We start from the raw sequence: 18,040 nt of genomic DNA on the forward strand, positions 1-18,040 counted from the left end.
TGGATCTAGCCTGGTCCAGGCAAGGCCCTTGCTCTGACGACCCCACAAGCAAGTGGCACTGGCAGAGAAGTAGACAGCCATCCCAGCACTGTGCTGTCAGCCCCCAGAGAGAGGCAGGCACAGGCCCGCCTAGGTCTGGCAGTGGATAGCAGAACACTTGGGGTGCAAATAACAGAAAAGTCCAACCCTCTCCTCTCCAGAGCCCCTCTCTGTCCACTCCACAAAGCCAACAGCGGCTTAGGGCTTTGTTTTTCTCCTATGCCAAGCCTCTGGAAGGAGGCGTCCTGGCTGGTGCAGCCAAGCAAAGGTGTCATCAGGTTCCCAATTGTACGCTCTCACTTTGCTCTCTGCCCCTCGTGGTCAGATTTCCACCTGTCTGGCTCTCACCCATTGGTTGCTCATTGACCCCTGGAGCTCCGGTCCTCACAACAGAGTCCCAGGGCTTCCCAACAGGTAGTGGAAAGAGGGGCTGGCCAAGCCCTGAGAGGCAGCCTTTCCCACAAGCCCCTGGCAGCTGGGGCCACGTGGCTGGGCAGCAGCTACCTAGCAGAGAGCACTGAGGCTGCCTCAGTTGGCGTGGACGGCCTGCTGCATCCCAGGGCCACATCCTTCCCAGACCGAATCGGAGCCGGGAAGGAAGAATGGGGTGAAAGAAATGAGCTGAGAGAGACTGTGTCTGCCTCAGAGGGCTTTACAAAGGTGTCCGTGCTGGTCCGAGACACAGCAGCCTCAGCCCATGGAGGCAGAGGCAGTGGGAAGAGAGGGCACAGGGCCCCCGGGACGCAGTGTTAGGGCCACAGACGGATGCATCAGGGGCTGTGGCCTGCATGGTCTCAGCACCCGAGGGCAAGGTGGGCGTCTACCCTGTCATAGGTAGATGGACACAGGGTGACATGATGAGTTTGCTTCTGGGAGCCGGGTCTGGAATGAGACAGTTGCAGTGTGGATGTGGGGGAAGGGAAAGGTTGGGGTCCACCCAGCAAGTAGGGGTCTGGAAGAGGAAGGAGAGCCAGAAGGGGGAGCCAGACCTGGGGGAGCAAAGTGGTGGGGGATCCCGTAGGCACTCTGGAGCCAGCATGGAGCAGGTTTCAGTCTTCCTATCTGGGGTTGCGGAGAGAGCTGATGACAGACAGGCCCAGCAGTGGGAGATTCCTGAGTGTGGTGCTGAGTGTGCTGCCTTCTCAGGTGACAGGTGACCTCTGGGGACCCGGCGAGACAGGACAGGCAAGGGAGGCAGCACAGTCAGCATTGCCTGTGCTTAGCAGCCACGGCTGTCTGTCACAGGATGTTCTCCCGTGCTTCATAGATGAACATCCCTTCTGGGAAAGGAAGGGTTAACATCTCCTTCCCCTCTGTCCAAAAGGTTTGTGCCAGTGAGTTTAAGGAATTTGTGGAGAAGCTGAAAGAGAAGTTCAGTTCCAACCTGAAGAGCCCTGGCCTTGAGATCCCAGACACGCTGCAGGAGCTGTTTGCCAGGTAAGGGCCTTCTGGGAGGTTTCTTGTGATCCTCACAGGGCAAGAAGCCCAGCCCGGCCAGCCGGGACTACCCAGGAAGTGTCCCCCTGGTCAGCAGGGCTGCGTCTGGCCGTGCCCTTCACCCTCCTGTCTCTGGATCACCCAATCTGGCTTGGGGACCAGAGACAGGGAAGGGAGCTGTCATTGCTCACCGCCCCCTACCCAGGCCTCACACCCCCTCTCCCACCGCATCCCTGCTGCCCACTCAGTTCAGGCTCCCGCGTCTGGTCGTGCCCTCTGCCAGGCTCACTCACTTCCCGGGTGCGGAAACTGCGTGGTGGAAGTGCCGGGCCCAGGGCCACAGAGCGTGTGCGCAGCAGGGCTGGCCCTGGAGCCGAGGCAGGGTCTGACTCCAAAGGCACGGTTCCTAGCAGCTCAGCCACCCAGCATGTGGCGGAGCAGCCTTGGGTTGTAGAGCACAGAGCCCTGTGAGATGGGAAGGGCTTCCGTTCTGAGAACTAGGCCCACTTTCTTCGCATCGAGGACGACCCTCTCGCCACCGCCGATCTCAATCTCCCTACCAAGAGATGCCGTCCATCCATCAAGTCCTTACCTTGGCGCTCTGCGTTCCAGCCGGGGATCCCATTCCTTCACTCATCCAGTGACCCATCTGTGTGGCGCCCGAGGAGCCAGCTGTGGTCATTTTCAGGGTTGACGCCCTGTAGCTGTTTTCAGGGTTTTATTTTTGTTTCTGCGGCACACTGACTCCCAGAATCCCAAGTGGCACGGCTGATGTCCCGTCTTCAAGGTAGCTCAACAGCCTGCTTGCCCGTTTGTGATTTACAGCCCCGAGTATTTTCAGCTGAATTATGGGGCAGCGTGTGCTCATAAAAAAGGACAGTTAGAGATTTTTAAAGGAGAGCTTGGGAGCCGTGTAGACGGCAGGGACGTTTGTAGCTGTAACAGCTCAACGCTGGTTTTGATCTTGGCCAAACGGAATGGAAAATGCTTCCATAGTTTTCTTCATTTGACTGAAAAGAGTTCACATGTTGTTACAGGAAGCTCCTTTTTCCTGGCGGTAGATGGAGGCAGTTGCTTTTGCAGAGATGAATTTCTCCATTAGTTTTCTAGAAGCCAAAGACGCGCCTTACAAATGGCCAGGGTCTTTGAGATAGCCCATTGTGTGCATTATTCCCGGAGGTACTTGCTTGGTGTGAACACAATACAATGATGTTAAATGCAGCTCAGAAAAGAGAAGGAGAAATCGTCTGTTATCCTCCCAACACTTCGTCCTGCCACTGCCTTTAGGTGGCTTCTGCTTGTCTTCTGTTGGCAAATGGTTACATTTATTTATGAGGCACAGTGGGCTATTTTGACGGACGCATGCGTTGTGGGAAGATTGAATCACGCCAATTAACATCTCCATCACCTCACCGCATGTTGGTTTTTTTTTTTAAATAAAGATTGATTTATTTATTTGAAAGTCAGTTACACAGAGAGAGGAGAGGCAGAGAGAGGTCTTCTATCTGCTGGTTCAGTCCCTAATTGACCACAATAGCTGGAGCTGTGCCGATCCGAAGCCAGGAGCCAGGAGCTTCTTCCAGGTCTCACACGTGGGTGCAGGGGCCCAAGGACTTGGGCTATCTTGTACTGCTATCCTAGGCCATAGCAGAGAGCTGGATGGGAAGGGGAGCAGCCAGGACTCGAGCCGGCCCCCACATGTTATTTTTTTTTTGTAGCGAGAACATTAACAACCTATGCTTAGAACAGTCCAGAGATAGACACCGTTACGGCCTGTGTTCCTCCAGCCGGAGACCTGGCAGGCTCGGTGACCAACTCCCCTTCCTCATCCCTCCGCTTCCTCCCTGTCTCTGCTCACCTCCTTTGTACTCTCTTTCTGTGGGATGGACATTTTTCGAGGACTTCGATATTTTCTCCCATTCTTCTGTCGTGTGCTTGTTTTTTAATCACAGTGAGCCCACGGTTTTGTATCTGCTTCCTTAACCGTTAGCAATGGCTCCACACCGGTTTACATTTTTCCATGTTACTTTGTAAGTGAACATTTCTCATTAAAAAAAAAAAAAATTTTTTTTTTTTGACAGGCAGAGTAGACAGAGAGAGAGAGAGAGACAGAGAGAAAGGTCTTCCTTTGCCGTTGGTTCACCCTCCAATGGCCACCGCGGCCGGCGCACTGCGGCCGGCACACCGCGCTGATCCGAAGCTAGGAGCCAGGTGCTTCTCCTGGTCTCCCATGGGGTGCAGGGCCCAAGCACTTGGGCCCTCCTCCACTGCACTCCCTGGCCACAGCAGAGAGCTGGCCTGGAAGAGGGGCAACCGGGACAGAATCCGGCGCTCCAACCGGGACTAGAACCCGGTGTGCCGGTACCGCAGGCGGAGGATTAGCCTATTGAGCCGCGACGCTGGCCAAAAAATTTTTAATTATTTACGTGAGCATGAGAGAGAGTGCATTTGTGAACTCCCATCTGCTGGTTCCCTGCAAATGCCTGCAACCCCCTCTGAGAGGCTGCACGGGAGCTGAAGCCAGGAAGCAGGCGCTCAGTGCAGCTCCCCACGTGCGTGGCAGGAACTCAGTCACTCGAGCCGTCACAGCTGCCTCCCAGGGTCTGTGTTATCTGGAAGCTGGAGTCAGGAGTCACACCCAGGATTCCAGTGTGGGCAGTGGGTACCTTAACCACCAGGCCAAACACCCTGCAGCCCTCAGTGCTCTCGTAAGCAGGTCGCGATGCATCCTTGTTGAAAATGACCTGCGTAGTCCTAGCTTTTGGTGAGTTAATTATTTTTGCCGCAGGGAACCATCCTGGGGCTTATTTCCATGATGCACACTCTCCTTCTGTTCTCTTGCAGATACCGGGTTTTGGCCATCGGAGATGAAAGAGATCAGGTCAGGAAAGAAGACCAACTTCACAGGCAAGTGCTGCTTAGCAGGGAACCTTGTCTTCCGCCACCCGGTTTGGTTGCATACAGCCTACCATGGGTGTTACCCCAGGGCCAGATCTAGCTGGTTGCCTGTTTGTAAATAAAGTTTTATTGGAACATGGCCATGCCCACACTGCCTGTTACCCATGCTCATGGTGGCAGAGTCTCCACAGCCCACAGACGCTGGCATCTGGCCCCATCACAGAGAGACACTGGCCCTAACTGGCACAGAGTGACACTGGCACCCATTGCTGGCCTGCTCTTGGAACACTGGGAGAGGATCGGAGCTCTCGGCCCCTGGATTTTCCAGGCAGAATGCTCTAGAGAAAGTTCAGCTTTGCCCGCCTCCCCATCTCGGAGAATCAACATTCAGCTTGATTTTCATCTCTGTGTTTCAATGAGAAACCAATCCCCTTAGAGGACAGCTTGTTTAGAATCCAAGGGAAAGAAAAGGCGAGTACTCACTGGCTGCTCAGCCGCCCCGTGAACCCACGCTGGCTGCTGCCGCTGCTCACCCGCTAGGCGGCGACTTCTTCCTGCAAACTGGTGCAGCCAGTAAGCCCAGAACCGCCCGGGCCTTCGTGCTGTGTCGTGTCTAGTCGGGGCAGATCGGCAGCTCTTCTCAGCCGGGCGTCGCGTCTGCGCCTCCCCCACGGCGAGCCATGCTCACGCTGCCGTGCCCTCCCCCTGCAGCTTGGACGACATCCACTTCCTGGTGCTGCAGAACTTGATCCAGAGCACGCTGGCCCTATCGGACAGCCAGATGAAGTCCTGCCAGTCCTTCCAGGTGGGTACCGGCTTCCAGCATTGCAGGTGTGTCAGGGCCAGGAGAGGCGTTCGCACCTGTGCTTCTCAGCTTTGCGGTCTCAGGGGACGCCAGCCCTTGCTCCCTTCACCTTATTTTGTTGTTGTTGTCTTATTTATTTGTTTGCATTGTGTAAATTGAAGGCTTGCCACTGGATGATTCAGTGTGCGTATGCCTCCCACTGAGCCAGGGAGCACACCCGTCTCACCTGTGGTGTACTGAGAACGCTCGGGCTCCCACCTCCCAGCACGGTCCACGTGTATGCTGCAGTAGTGTCTCCTGCACTGCTGAAACTGTACCCTTTGACCTGTGTCTCCCGGTTTCTGTCTGTCGGCATCAGAGTGGGAGGACCAGATCCAGGGACCGCCACAGTTCCTCCCAGGACTGAGGTTCGAAGTCTGAAGCGTGCCAGAGGCGTCGATTGTGTTTTCAAAGGCTGACCTGTCAACAGCCGCCCCCCCTCCAAGCCTGACTGCCCAGGGCATCTGTCTCCCCATGTTGAGTGACCACAGCAGTCCAGTCTACCTCGGTGTTTTGTCTCTAAACCCCCAAATCTGCTCTTCTGCCTTACATCACGTTAACTCAATTAATTTGGAGCATGAAGGGGGCAGAATTAAGAAAACAAAAAGATGGTATTTTCTAATCTCATTGATAAATTCCAATGCATGGAGTCCCAAAGTTCAGGGGGCCTCAGAGAGCCCTCTTAGCTTTGGGGCTTCCCCCCACACAAGGAATTGCTGGTGTGGGCCCAGCAGGGGGCGCTGTAGCGTCTCGCAGGCCTGTGCAAAGAGCAAGATGGCAGAGTAGGACACAGCCCCAGACAGGTGGCCCACTGACCACAGCTGCTCCCTGGATTTCTTTTTTTGAACCCATACTCGCTTAAAGCAAAGAAACCCCAAAAAATGATATTTGGGAATTTACCACCAGCATTGCACTTGGCCAGGTTACTGTGAACTAGACCTTCCCACTGTCCTGCTCGTCACTGGGTCAGAGCTGGACAGGACCCCAGGGATTCTTCCCACCACCCCTCAAACGAGAAGGCCCAGCCCTAGAGAGAAGACACTGACGTTCCAACCAGTGACAAAAGCCCGGCCCCGGTGGTCCCGCCAGGGCCCTGTCCCCAGTCTCGTCCTGCTGCCTTGCCTCCAGTTGTGCCTCCAAGTGCCATCTGGTCTCCCCGCAAGCACTGCCACTGCACCAGTCACTGTCCCTGTGGGCACGTGTGTAGCCTACAGGGCCTCTCTTCCCCCCGCAGCAGTGGAATCCTGCCATCTGGCAGTGAGGCCTGGAAAAGCAGCAGCCATGATGCCACAGGCCCAGCAGAACCCCAGTCAGCTCCCCCTGCAGCCCAACGCCCCAGGAAACAGAGGAAGTGTGCGGAAGGCCAGCCCTGAGCGGCCAGGCAGCCAGGGGCTCGCTGCCCTGTGACAGCCCCGCCTCTTGGAGATCTGAGTGGGTGAGCCAGGCTCCCACCCCACCCAGCACAGTCTGAGCTCTCCTGTTGCACAGCAGTGGCCATTTGAGTATGCCTGTCCTGTCGTCACCTTCGAGTGACAGGGAAGAGCAGAAGTCACAGGGGCCTGGCGACAAGTGCTGAACCCAGTGTCCACTCCTGCCGCTGTGGGGAAGGACTAATGATACAGCAGCCACCCCGTCCTCTGCCCCATCAGGCCTGACCACACACCCAGGACTGCCGCACAGGTGCCAGCTGGAGAACTCCACCTAGCACAGGCCCCAAGCACCCTCGCTGGCCCTCGCTGGCCTCGACCACCCCCTCTCTGTCCCTCGATGCTGAGGTCACTCTTCTCTCGCTGGTTGTCCCCTGCCTGGGGTCCCACTCAGTGTGTCAGTTAAAGGCTGCGCCCCTCCGTGTCCCCTGACACTCAGAGGTCCTGGGCCAGTGCCATCAGAACCCCGCAAGCCCTGACAGTGACAGCGATGTTTCGTGGCTGGCACTCATGGGAGACTGTGTCACGGGGCCCATCCCTGAGGCCAGTGCATGCTGGGGGTTCAGACACTGCTGCTCGGGCTGACCCTGAGGGCAGGGACAGCCACGCACAGCCCAGCTGGGCCTCCCTGCCACTGACGGCTTATTCCCTCGGTGAATGGCGGCTGTCACATCCGTGCATCCACCCTGCCCGCTGTGTTGCAGACCTTCCGCCTGTACCAGGAGTACAAGGACCAGATCCTCGTGAAGGCCTTCCTGGAGTGCCAGAAGAGGAGCCTGGTCAACCGGCGCCGGGTCAGCCACACGCAGGGCCCCAAGAAAAACCGGGCCTTGCCCTTCGTGCCCATGTCCTACCAGCTGTCTCAGACCTACTACAGGTAAGCGCCTGCCCCCTGGTGCTCCAAGCTCGGGCTCCCAACCAGGAGCAGTGCTGGCCTCCTGCAGCACGGGTGCGAGAGGCAGGCTCTGGGCAGGAGTCCCCTCCCCGGGGGAGGAGCAAGGCGACTGCGCACGGTACTCGGAGGGGCCTGACTGTTGTGCGGTGGTCTGTTCTCTTTCCTCCCGTCTGACGGGTAAACTCAGTTCCAGATGGAATAACCGGCTCGGCTGGCAGTGTCCCCTTGGGGCCGGTGTTGTAGCGCAGGGGTTAGGCCACTGCTTGGCTCACCCGCATCCTAAATCAGAGTGCTGGTTCAAATGCCGGCTCTCTGCACCTGGGGGGCAGCGGAGGATGGCCCAAGTACTCGGGTGCCTGCCACCCACATGGGAGACCTGGATGGAGTTCGGGCTCCTGGCTTTGGCCTAGCCCAGGCCCAGCTGCTGTAAGCATTTGGAGAGTGAACCAACAGATGAAAGAGGCCCCCCCCCCCGTCTCTCTATTATTCTGCCTTTCAAATAAATAATAAATACTTTAAAAAAAATGAGTCCCCCCCTCCCCCTCCTCCCCCCACCGCTGGGCATTATCTTGATCACGTCCCCTACAGCTCCGAGACCCAGGTGGCCTGTTACCTCTGCGGTCTCCGAGGTGCAGCCCCAGCAGCCTGCACAGGGCCGGGACATGAGCTGTGCTCAGAGAAGTGTCTCCCCAGAGCCCGCTCCTGAACGCACGCCCCAGTCAGCGTAGCACGCTAGGCATCCTGCACCCCCAGCCTCTGAGCCACATGCAGGGGGTGTTTCCTGGATGCCTGCCCCTTCTCCACTGTCCTCTCTGGCAGCAGCGAGGGGCTGCATTTAGGCACAGTGACGGCACCAGGTGGGCCCCTTGTCATCCTGGGAGGTGGATGTGGCCACAGAATGTCGAGGGGCACGCTCTCGGACAGACCCGAGGCCCGCCCCTCGCGGTGACCCTGCGGACCTGGTGCAGTTGCACACACTGTCCTGTGTCTCTGTGAGTCCAGGCCCGGTTCTAGGTAAAGCCGAGAGTGACAGAAGTCACAGGCAGCCCTCTGCCCCAGCTCAGCAGCTGTCTGTGGCAAGTGCCCGCACGGCACAGGGTATCAGGTCAGGCTGCACTGGCCAAGGTGACAAGATGGGGCCCTGCCTCGAGGGTGCGCGGTGAGTGGGGCAGACAGACAAGCCCTGGGAGGTTGCAGCAGGCACAGGTTCAGGCACAGCTGCTCAGGCAGCACTTGGGTGGCACCCGTGTCCCGTGTCACAGAGCCTCGTTCACGCCCCGCCTCTGCCTCTGCCCCAGCTTCCTGCCAGGGTGCCTCTTCGGAAGGCCTCGGGTGTTGATTCAAGTACTTAGATCCCTGCCATTGATGTGGAAGACCAGATTGGAATCCTGGCTCCTGGTCCACTCTGGCTTTTGTGGACCTGTAGGGAAGGAACCAGCAGATGGAAGATTCCCTCTCTCTCTCTCTCTCTCTCTCTCTCTCTCAAAGAACGAAAATAAATTCAAAATTTAAACAAAGCAGCCCCTCAATTTGAGCGGGAGAGGGCGCAGGGGAGAGGTTGGAGGGTCCGGTGGCCCCCCGTGACCCGGCTGGCCCTCAGCGTCCGTCTGTTCTTGCAGGATTTTCACTTGGCGGTTCCCAAGCACCATCTGCTCTGAGTCGTTCCAGTTCTTGGACCGCCTCCGGGCTGCCGGCAGGGTGGACCGGCCCAACAGCTTCTCCTTCCGGGACCAGGATAGCGGCAGCGAGTCCGCGGGCGACATGGTGGCCTTCTCCTTGGACGGCCCTGGTGGACACTGCGTGGCCATCCTCACGCTCTTCTCTCTGGGCCTCATCTCTGTGGACGTCAGGATCCCCGAGCAGATCGTGGTGGTGGACAGCTTGATGGTGGAGAACGAGGTCATGAAGAGGTGAGCGGCGGGCCTGGCCTGCTGGGGGCTGAGCGCCTGCGCCGGGCTCTGCGTGGTCATTTCCTCGCCGCCGTGGTCATGTTTGCTCAGCTTCCTAGTGGGCTGGGTTGGGGGGTCTTGTGACTGGCGTTGGGCAAGCAGGGCCTAGCAGTGGCTTTGGGTGCCCGAGGGGAGAGGGTGTCACCCATCAGTAACTGGGGTACAGCACAGCATCCAGGGAGCCTCCTGGATCCACCTCCCTGCCACTCTAGGAAAAATCTGCCGCAAGAAACACAGCAGGGAGGGTCGGGCAAGGAGGTGGGATTGGCCCTGGGTCCGCTGAGACTTGAAGGGAGGCAGGGGTTTTACTGGACAGAGCCCCCCCAGGCTGTTCTAGGCACAGCGGGTGGAGCCCGGGAGGTGGGGAGGGACCCGGGTCAGAGCAGCAGTCCGAGCTGGCCTTCGGGGACATGCTCGCAGCCAGGTCCCAGATCCCGGAGGGAGGCCACGGGGCCTGGTGTCACTCTCTCCCCAGCCTGGGGAAGGAAGGGAGCTCTGACAAGGACAGGGGCCTGGACGACGACGAGGACGAGGAGGAAGACTTGGACGAAGGCGCGGGGGGCAAACGCCGCAGCTTCGAGGTGAAAGCCCGCCAGGCCTCCCACACCAACTACCTGCTGATGCGGGGCTACTACGCGCCCGGCCTCAGCATGCGCGGCCTCAGCCCCAACGACAGCATCGTGGTCAATTCCTGCCACATGAAGTTCCGGCTGCGCCGCTCGCCAGCACCCATCCACCTGCAGCCCCCCAGTGAGTGCACGCCCTGCTGCTGGGCGGGGCTGTCAGCCCCTGCAGGGGGCACCCGCAGGCCAGGGGCGCACAGAGAGAGCCCGTCCTTGGCAGCGGCCTCACAAGGCGTACGTCCTGAGCCGCCTTCCCCGCCTGTCTCACACCTCCTCCGTGGGAGCGTGCGCGCTGCCGCCTCGCCCTGTCGTTTGCGTCAGGGTCACGCACATGTGCACTTAGCGGGTTTTACGGGAAAGCAGCCCCGGCCTCCCCGCCTCCTGCCGTCCCTGTTTTCATTTCTGCTGGAGACCTTCAGAGCTCCGGCCCCAGGCTTCTGTGCACTTGCTGAGTGCGTCGTGGCCCTGGCCGGGAGAGACCGCGGTCAGCTCACGTCCTGCTCTCCCGCCCGGTGCCCTCCAACACAGACACGTTTTTTTGATGACCTTGGAAACTTTGAAAATTGATTATATGATTCCATTTTTGAAGTTTATTTATCTGAAAAGCAAACCAACAGAGAGAAAGAGCTCTTCCATCTACTGGTTCACTTCCCAAATGCCTCTAACAGCCCAGACTGGGCCAGGCTGAAACCAGGAGCCAGGAGCTCCATCTGGGTCTCCCATGTGGGGGCCAGGGACCCACGTACTTGAGCCATCACCTGCTACATCACAGGGTGTGTTAGCAGGAAGCTGCGTAGGAAGTGGAGGCAGGACTCGGCCCCAGGCACTCCAGAAGATGATGTAGGTGTCCCAAGCAGTGGCTTAACCTGCTGCGCCACAAGCCCTACCCCAGCTTTGAAGCTTTAACAACTTACTGACACTTCGGTTCAGGCCTTCTCTGCCTCCTTCCACCGCCCATAACAGGAGTATCAGGGCCCACTGGCTTCCCTGCTCCTCCTCCTCCATCCCACCCTTTCCTCCCTCAGCCTCAGGGCTGGCCAGGCTGAAGGCAGGGGTCCAAACACTTGGACCATCTTCTACTGCTTTCCCAGGCGCATTAGCAGGAAGCTGGATCAGAAGTTAGGGCAGTTGGGACTCGAACCAGCACCCATACGGGATGCCGGTGTCACAAGCAGAGGCTTAGGCCACTGTGCCACAGCACCGGCCTCATAACCACACTTTGAATTCTGTGTTGTGCCTGCCAGAAGTCTAGTAACAGCATACAGATGTGGTCCTGACAGGGACGTCTGTTACCAGAAACAACAGAAACTAGCGTTGGAGCCGATGTTGGGAACGCTAGGCTAAGCAGCTGCCTGTGACAGTGGCAGCCCATGGAAGAGCAGGTCCCCACTGCTCCAGTTCCAATCCAGCTCTCTGCAAATGCACCGGGGAAGGCAGCGGAAGATGGCCCAAGTGCTTGGACCCCTGCTGCCCACATGGGAGACCCGGATGGAGTTCTAGGACTAGCCCCTGCCAGAGTGGTCATTTGGGAAAGGAACCAACAGATGAAAGATCTTTTCTCTTCCTCTCTCTCTGTCGCTCTGCTTTTCAAATAAATAAATCTTTTAAAAAAAAGTTTATGGAAAAACTAAAACAACAGTAAGAAATCAGGGTAAACACGTGGGGACTTGATGGAGGGGCCTGAACTATCTCACTGGGTCTCAGGAGCCTGTGAGCATCAGAAGGGCGGGCCCAGGGCAGCCGGCTCTCCCCTCCAGAGTCCTTGAACCCCAGGCCACGGCCTCTGGGCCCTTTGCTGTCAGTCTCCAGTGGGGGACCATGCTGCGCTGGGGAACCTAGTGCAGATGGGGTCCTGACTGCCAGGACCCAGTGTCCCCGCAGCGGGCGACCCTGTAGCTGGGGGACAGCAGGGAGTTGGTGCTGCAAAGTGAGCTCCTGGGTGTTGGGTGGGGAGAGGGGCTGCTGCCAGGCTAATCCTGAGCTTCCTCCTGGTTTTGCAGCCTCTTCTCTGGAAGAGCTTTCCATGGGGGGCTCCTGCCTGCCCGCCTCGTTCACCAGGCTGATAGACCCCCAGGAAAGCAGCGGCAGCCTGGAAGAGCTCACCCACCAGGTGGAGCTGTCTGGGTATACACCTGCAGACGTGGCTGCCGCCTTGGAGATCTGGGGAGCCGTGGCAGCCGCTGGCTGCTTTGGGGTTGACAGGCAGGAGCTAGGCAGACGGTTCTGCGCCTTGGAGAAGCCGGCGGGGGAGCGCACCAGGACGTTCCCGGACTACGTGCAGGTGAGCCGTGCCGGAGGTGAGGCGGAAGTCGCAGCTCCCAGCTCGCATGCAGGCTGCAGAGGGGCCCGGTGGGGGGCATGGCCTGGCGTGGCACCCTCTGCAGAGCAGCACAGATGGACAGGTAGGAGCCCTGCCTGCCCGGTCCCAGCTGCGTCCTCATCTCTCGCTGTCCCTGCTACTCCCTGGCAACCCACACCTGACCCACTGTACTCACCACTGGCCTGGAACTCACAAAAGAATGAGATAGCAGATGGGTGCTTCGGGACTGCTGTGGCCTCTGTGAGACGTCAGCCGCAGCTGTGGGGCTCAGATTCCTGTCCGCCTCGCAGCCTTCCATGGAAGGAGGGCTTGGCACGTGCCGCTCCACGCCCGGGCCTCGAGAGACCTGGAGGACACACAGGCTGTGCCGGGAAGTCTGTCACTTCCTTCCCCAGGCTCAGCGTGGAGGCCAGTGTTGGTCATTGTCAGGGTGTTCCCGGGAGCGCAGGCAGCCCCGTCCCATGGTACTTCATTCCCTAGAAGGCTCTTCTGTGGCCGGGGCGGTGGGCAGATGCTCGGAGAGAAGTGAAGGTTTTTCTCACGGCCACCAGGTGGCGCCTGGGTGTCCGAGCCCCACGATGGCGGGGTGATGGCTCAGGCATCAGCCGGGGCCCTGGATGGTGAGCACCCGCAGCACACCTGCCCCCGACCCGCATGGCCCGGCTGAGAGTCCTGCTTCCAGGCTGTGGGATGGGGCAAATTCCTGCAGCCTGCATCGTGGGGTTCCATAGAAGAATGAAAAGAAAGGTGCTGGGGCAGACAGGTGCCGCCAGGAGCTGCAGGTGGCCGTGCTCGGGAATAATAGTGCCTTCTGCAGAAGAACTTGCTAGAACCTGGGCGTCGGGGCCCAGGCGAGGACCCTGCCAGGCGGGTGGGCACTCGTGGGTCACGTCAGCTTTGAGAGTGCAGCTGTGGCTGTGAGGTTCGCGTGTGTGACCTGTTTCTTGAACAGCCATGCCAATCCTGGACTGGGAAGGGCGCTGCCACAGCCAGGGGGCGTCCCGGTGGAGCTGGCCTTGTCGCCTGCTCAGGACGCCTGACACGTCGGCCGGGGGGCCGCTCTTCCTCATGCGTCGTGTGAAGCCCGGCTGTCTCTGGTTACCAGACAGACCCTGTGTGTCCCCTGCTTTTCCAGGACCTCTTGGAGCAGAACCAGGTGCTAGAAGTCGGTGGAAACACCGTTCGCCTGGTGACCATGGCCTCTGCCAAGCCTTGGCTCCTGCACTTGGTGCAGCCGAAGGGCCGAGAGGGGGATACCGACGTCCCAAGAGAAGATGCCCAAGGCAGACCCCAGGAGGGGGCCTCCAGCAAGGATGGTGCCCCCGAGAGGCAGGTAACCCCTGCCCAGGGCACCCAGAGTACCAAGAGGCGTGCCAGCTGGACCATGCAGAGCGAGGCCGGCACCGAGAGCTCTGAGAAGCCCCCCGCCAAGAGGCCTGCCCTCCAGGACGTGCGCTTGACCCCTGACCTCAGGCCTGGGCCAGAAGAGAAGATGGAAATGCAGGCTACAGCTCCTGAAGACAAAGGTACAGGGGGACCCAGGAGGTGTTGGGAGTACCCCATTCCTCAGGCCAAGAGCAGCAGCTGCTTCTAGAAGGTTCTGAGATCCCAGCTCTGCTCCCACCCCACCTGTCCTCTGGCCCCAGACCCCTTGGGCCCCATCCCCTCCTCCCAGGTTGGGCACTGGCCCCCTGCCGCCTAAGGGGTTTTCCTGCGGTTTTCCCAGCCTTAACCCCGAGAGGTGACTAAGACATGCCTGCTCCTGTCTGTCCACTAGAGGGCAGAGGCCCCACAGCAAGCTGCTGCCTGCTGCAGTGGCTGCTGCACGTGCTGGCCTTGGCCTCCATGGCCTGGCCCTGCAGCCCCGCGGCATTACCCGGGCTTGTTGGAGGTCTGGGAGGCAGAGCCACGCCCTCCCGCGTTCTGCGGCTCTGACTTGCGTCTCCTCCGTGTCTGACTTTCGTTTCCTCCGTGTCTGGGTGTACAGGGAGCTCCATGGCCAGCAGCTGTTTGCAGGCAGCCCGGGAAAGGTGAGCACAGGACTCCTGATGGGGGCCCTTGGCAGGGCGTGAGCTGCAGGGGAGGTTTGTTCTCGGGGTTCCCAGGCAGGGGGCCCAGCACAGCACTTCTCCACGCGGGGCCGTGGGCAGGTGCAGTGTGTGAGGCCGGTGCTGCCCGCCACTTGCCATCCCTGGCTCATCTAGGGCGAGAAGCTGCTCTTTCAGTCCCCAAGTAGCACACGCCAGGCGCTTTGACGTGCGTGTCCCTGGGCCCTCTTCACAGCCCCCAGGGTGTTCTCACCATTTTACAGGTGAGCAAAGGCCCAGAGAGGTACTGCCCTTGCCCAAGGCCTCACAGCCAGACCAGATTAACCCAGAGCGCCTCCTGTAGGCCGCAGGAAGTGCTGTGTCCAGAGCTAACAGGTGCCGCTGGCATGGGAACCCGTGTATCAGGAGGGACCATCCCCATCAGACCCCCAAGAGCCCCCTTTGGTGCCCTCGCTGTCCCAGGGCGCTGACTAGGGTACCTCCAGTGGGCGTGTGTGTGGCCCGGACCTTGGCAGGGCCCAGCCACAAAGGTCAGAGCGAGGGGTCCAGCTTGCCTGGGGTCTGCCCCCAGGGCCCCGTGTGGCCAGGCAGCCCACGGCTGAGTAGCAGAGTAAATCACGCCTGGAAGCCCACGCGCGCCAGAAGCAGAGCTTCCTGAGAGGCCTTGGGGGAGCTTGGCCGAGGGCCACCAGCCGTAGGCCAGGGCACTGGGGGAGCCGGCAGACCTGGGACCCTCATCCCTTTCCCGCCAGCGTGCGGGGCAGCACAGGGCCATGGCTCACTGCAGCATCCGTGAGTCCCCACACGCTGTGGCTCCCCCAGGCAGCCATCACGGCCCTCTGTGTCCAGACAGGGGATGGGGAGCTCAGAGCGCAGAGCAGCCCGTGCCCAGGCCTCTGACTCCAGCCAGCATCGCCGCCCCACCCTGACCCCCCGCCCTGACTCCTACCGCCCACCCCGACAGGGACTGCGAGCGCATCTGCTTCGTGAGCCGCCCGTGGCGCGTGGTAGACGGGCAGCTGAACACGCCCGTGTGCAAGGGCATGATAGAGGCCCTGCTGTACCACATCATGAGCAAGCCGGGCATCCCCGAGAGCTGCCTGATGCAGCACTACCAGGGCGTCCTGCAGCCCGTGGCGGTGCTCGAGCTGCTGCAGGTAGGGACCGGGCGGGCCCAGCCGGGGGTGTGGTGGGGGTGGGGAGGCAGGGTGTGCCCCCTGGGGCAGCCAGGCCCCTCCCAAGAGTCTTGCGCTCCTGGTATCCCCCTTGTGAGTTCCCCTTCAGTTCCCTTCCTTCCATCGCTCACCCCTGAACCCCACTCTGAAGAGACCACTGCCTGTAGCCCAAGGGCCCTGCGCTGGCTCTCAGCAGTCTCCCTGCTCAGCCCGCGCTGCTCTGAGCTCTCTGCCTGGCCTCCGGCACCAGCTCCATGCTGCCCCCCACCAGGCTGAAAGAGCCTTGAGCCTCCAGCCCCGCCCCCACCATGTGCAGCTGTGCCCCAGCCGGGCTGTGGACTGCCCAGGGTTCCGCAGCAAGCTATAGACTTGAAGTGCAACAGCTGTTTCCTGAACTTGAGTAGACCAAGCAGACCTGGCTGGAGGCAGCTGTGGCCCCAGAACCCACGGGCACCCTGAATGCAGCTCACAGCAACCCATCCTCCCCGCCACTCCCCGCCCCGTGAACCCCTGCCGAGGGCCCTGCCCTGGGCAGCAGCTCCCCAGTAACCTTGTCCGTGCCCCCAGGGCCTGGAGTTCCTGGGTTGCATCCGGAAACGCTTCCTGGGGAAGCCCCCAGCTGTCTCGCTCTTCTCGGAGCCCAAGGTGGACGGAGAGGAGCACGCGGAGGTGCCCCCCAGCCTCAGCGAGCGCCCCACGGCCTTCTACGAGCCCACACTGGAGTGCACCTTCCGGCTGGGCTGCGTGTTCCCCCCCGAGGTCAACTGGAACAAGTGGATCCACCTGTAGGGCGCCGGCGGCTGGCCCCTCCCCTCTGGCCCCACCGGTGCCTGAGACACACAGGAGCCGGCAGCTCTCCATGGGGCTGGAGCTCTGGGAAGAGGGGCCCACGGCCCGCCTGCCCCTGGGAACCTGCTCCATCACACCATGAGTTTGCTGCTGTCCCAGCGCGGTGCAGCCTGGTGGTCCCGCCGCTGTCTCCTCGCCTCGGCCATGGCTGCAGCCGAGAGTCTGCGTTGGGCTCAGGCTGAGGCTGAGGTACCCGGGAGGGGGTCTGCCAGAGCTTCTGGTGACGGCATTGTCGGCAGCCTTGGGCGGTGGGGCTGGGAGTTCGGGGCTCACAGGGCTTGCCCCGTGGTGGCCAGCTCACATTCCAGACTGTCACCGTGGCAGCATCTGCCTGAGGTCCCCCAGGCAGCTGCCCCCGGCTCTTGCGGGCACCCCTGCCTCCCACCTGCCTGGCCACACATGGAGGGGACGGGGGTGGGGGTAGGGTCCCTGTAGTTCTGTTTCATTTCGTTTTGTTCTTTTTTGCCTCTTTCCTCATTTAAAAGGGTGGTCCTCCTGGCATGTTTGTATTTATTTTATAATTAAAGTGAAGTGTATTTGAATTTCTCCTACATTTCCTAAAGAATCGCCAATATCTGGGGATTCCTAGCTTTTAGGTGTGGAGCAGCCAGGAGTGGCCATTGTCGGGAAAACCCATGGAGCAGGCACTGGGCTCCGCCAGCCCCGGGCGTAGCATCCTGGAGCAGGTGAGGATGCTGGTGGACAGGGAGGGCCACACAGCCCAGCTGTCCCCGGGCCTGCTCCTTCACGGGACAGTGGCCAGCCCCAGGCCACGTCCGGCCCCGTCAGCAGGTCACAGCCGCTGGTGGCCTGGGGTGGCGGCAGGGAAGGAGAAAGAAATGGCCCCTTTAGGGTCTCTAGCTCATGTCATCGAGGGCTTTTTAGTTGATTACGAACCTTTTAAACATTTAGAGGATTCTTATTTTAAAAATCATCCCAATTTCTGTCTGTTGACATATAGAAAGTTCCAGCAGCTGTGGGCTTCCCCCTGCCTGTGAGCCAGAAGTGCTGAGCAGGGGCTGTCTTGGGTCCCATGGGCCTCCCCAGTCACCTGCGCCCCACTCCAGCTCCTCTCACTGACCGCCCTGGGGCCGTGTGGCCCAGAGACCCCTAGTCTCCCCGGCAGCATCGGGGCCCCAGTCCCTCGGACGAGGGCGGGCTCGTGAGGGTGAGGCTGGCACAGCTGAGCCTGCCCAAGTCAGCACTGTCCTTTTCTGCTCTTTCAGTTTCATCCCAGTGTAAAGAGCAGTGGGGTTTTCTGGAGGAGATGTTGTGAAATAATGGATGTGAGCTCTAAACAGGAAACACCATGCGATCACTGCCTGTTGTGTGGGGAGAAAGGTGGGTTTGGAGATCTGGTCTTGGCGTTCATCTCTCAGAGCCTTGGTTTTCCCATCTGCAGAATGGGGGTAGAACATCTCGCTTGAGGGAGGCGGGGGAGCTGGGAGATGCCAAGTGCCGGCTCAGAGTAGGGTGCTCAGTGTCTCCTAGAGAAGAGATGAGACACAGCTCCTGAGGAGAGATGGGGTCTGTGAG

General features: G+C 60.0%; 1 protein-coding gene across 3 annotated transcripts in view; it reads left to right on the top strand.

Annotated features, from left to right (window-relative positions):
- Window positions 1–17,046, top strand: part of LOC133754335 (general transcription factor 3C polypeptide 1-like) — a 71,068-nt gene extending 54,022 nt beyond the window's left edge. For all 3 annotated transcript variants that reach the window (XM_062184792.1, XM_062184793.1, XM_062184794.1), the window contains exons 27-37: window positions 1,364–1,476; window positions 4,321–4,383; window positions 5,086–5,179; window positions 7,350–7,522; window positions 9,160–9,450; window positions 9,965–10,239; window positions 12,113–12,393; window positions 13,568–13,958; window positions 14,420–14,462; window positions 15,445–15,637; window positions 16,223–17,046. In XM_062184792.1, the coding sequence (XP_062040776.1) occupies window positions 1,364–1,476; window positions 4,321–4,383; window positions 5,086–5,179; window positions 7,350–7,522; window positions 9,160–9,450; window positions 9,965–10,239; window positions 12,113–12,393; window positions 13,568–13,958; window positions 14,420–14,462; window positions 15,445–15,637; window positions 16,223–16,444 (2,139 nt within the window). In that variant the 3' untranslated portion in view covers window positions 16,445–17,046. The remainder of the gene's footprint in view (window positions 1–1,363; window positions 1,477–4,320; window positions 4,384–5,085; window positions 5,180–7,349; window positions 7,523–9,159; window positions 9,451–9,964; window positions 10,240–12,112; window positions 12,394–13,567; window positions 13,959–14,419; window positions 14,463–15,444; window positions 15,638–16,222) is intronic.
- The last annotated feature ends 994 nt before the right edge of the window (window positions 17,047–18,040 follow it).

This window comes from Lepus europaeus (genome assembly GCF_033115175.1).
Source record: "Lepus europaeus isolate LE1 chromosome 21 unlocalized genomic scaffold, mLepTim1.pri SUPER_21_unloc_3, whole genome shotgun sequence".
Lineage (NCBI taxonomy): Eukaryota > Metazoa > Chordata > Mammalia > Lagomorpha > Leporidae > Lepus > Lepus europaeus.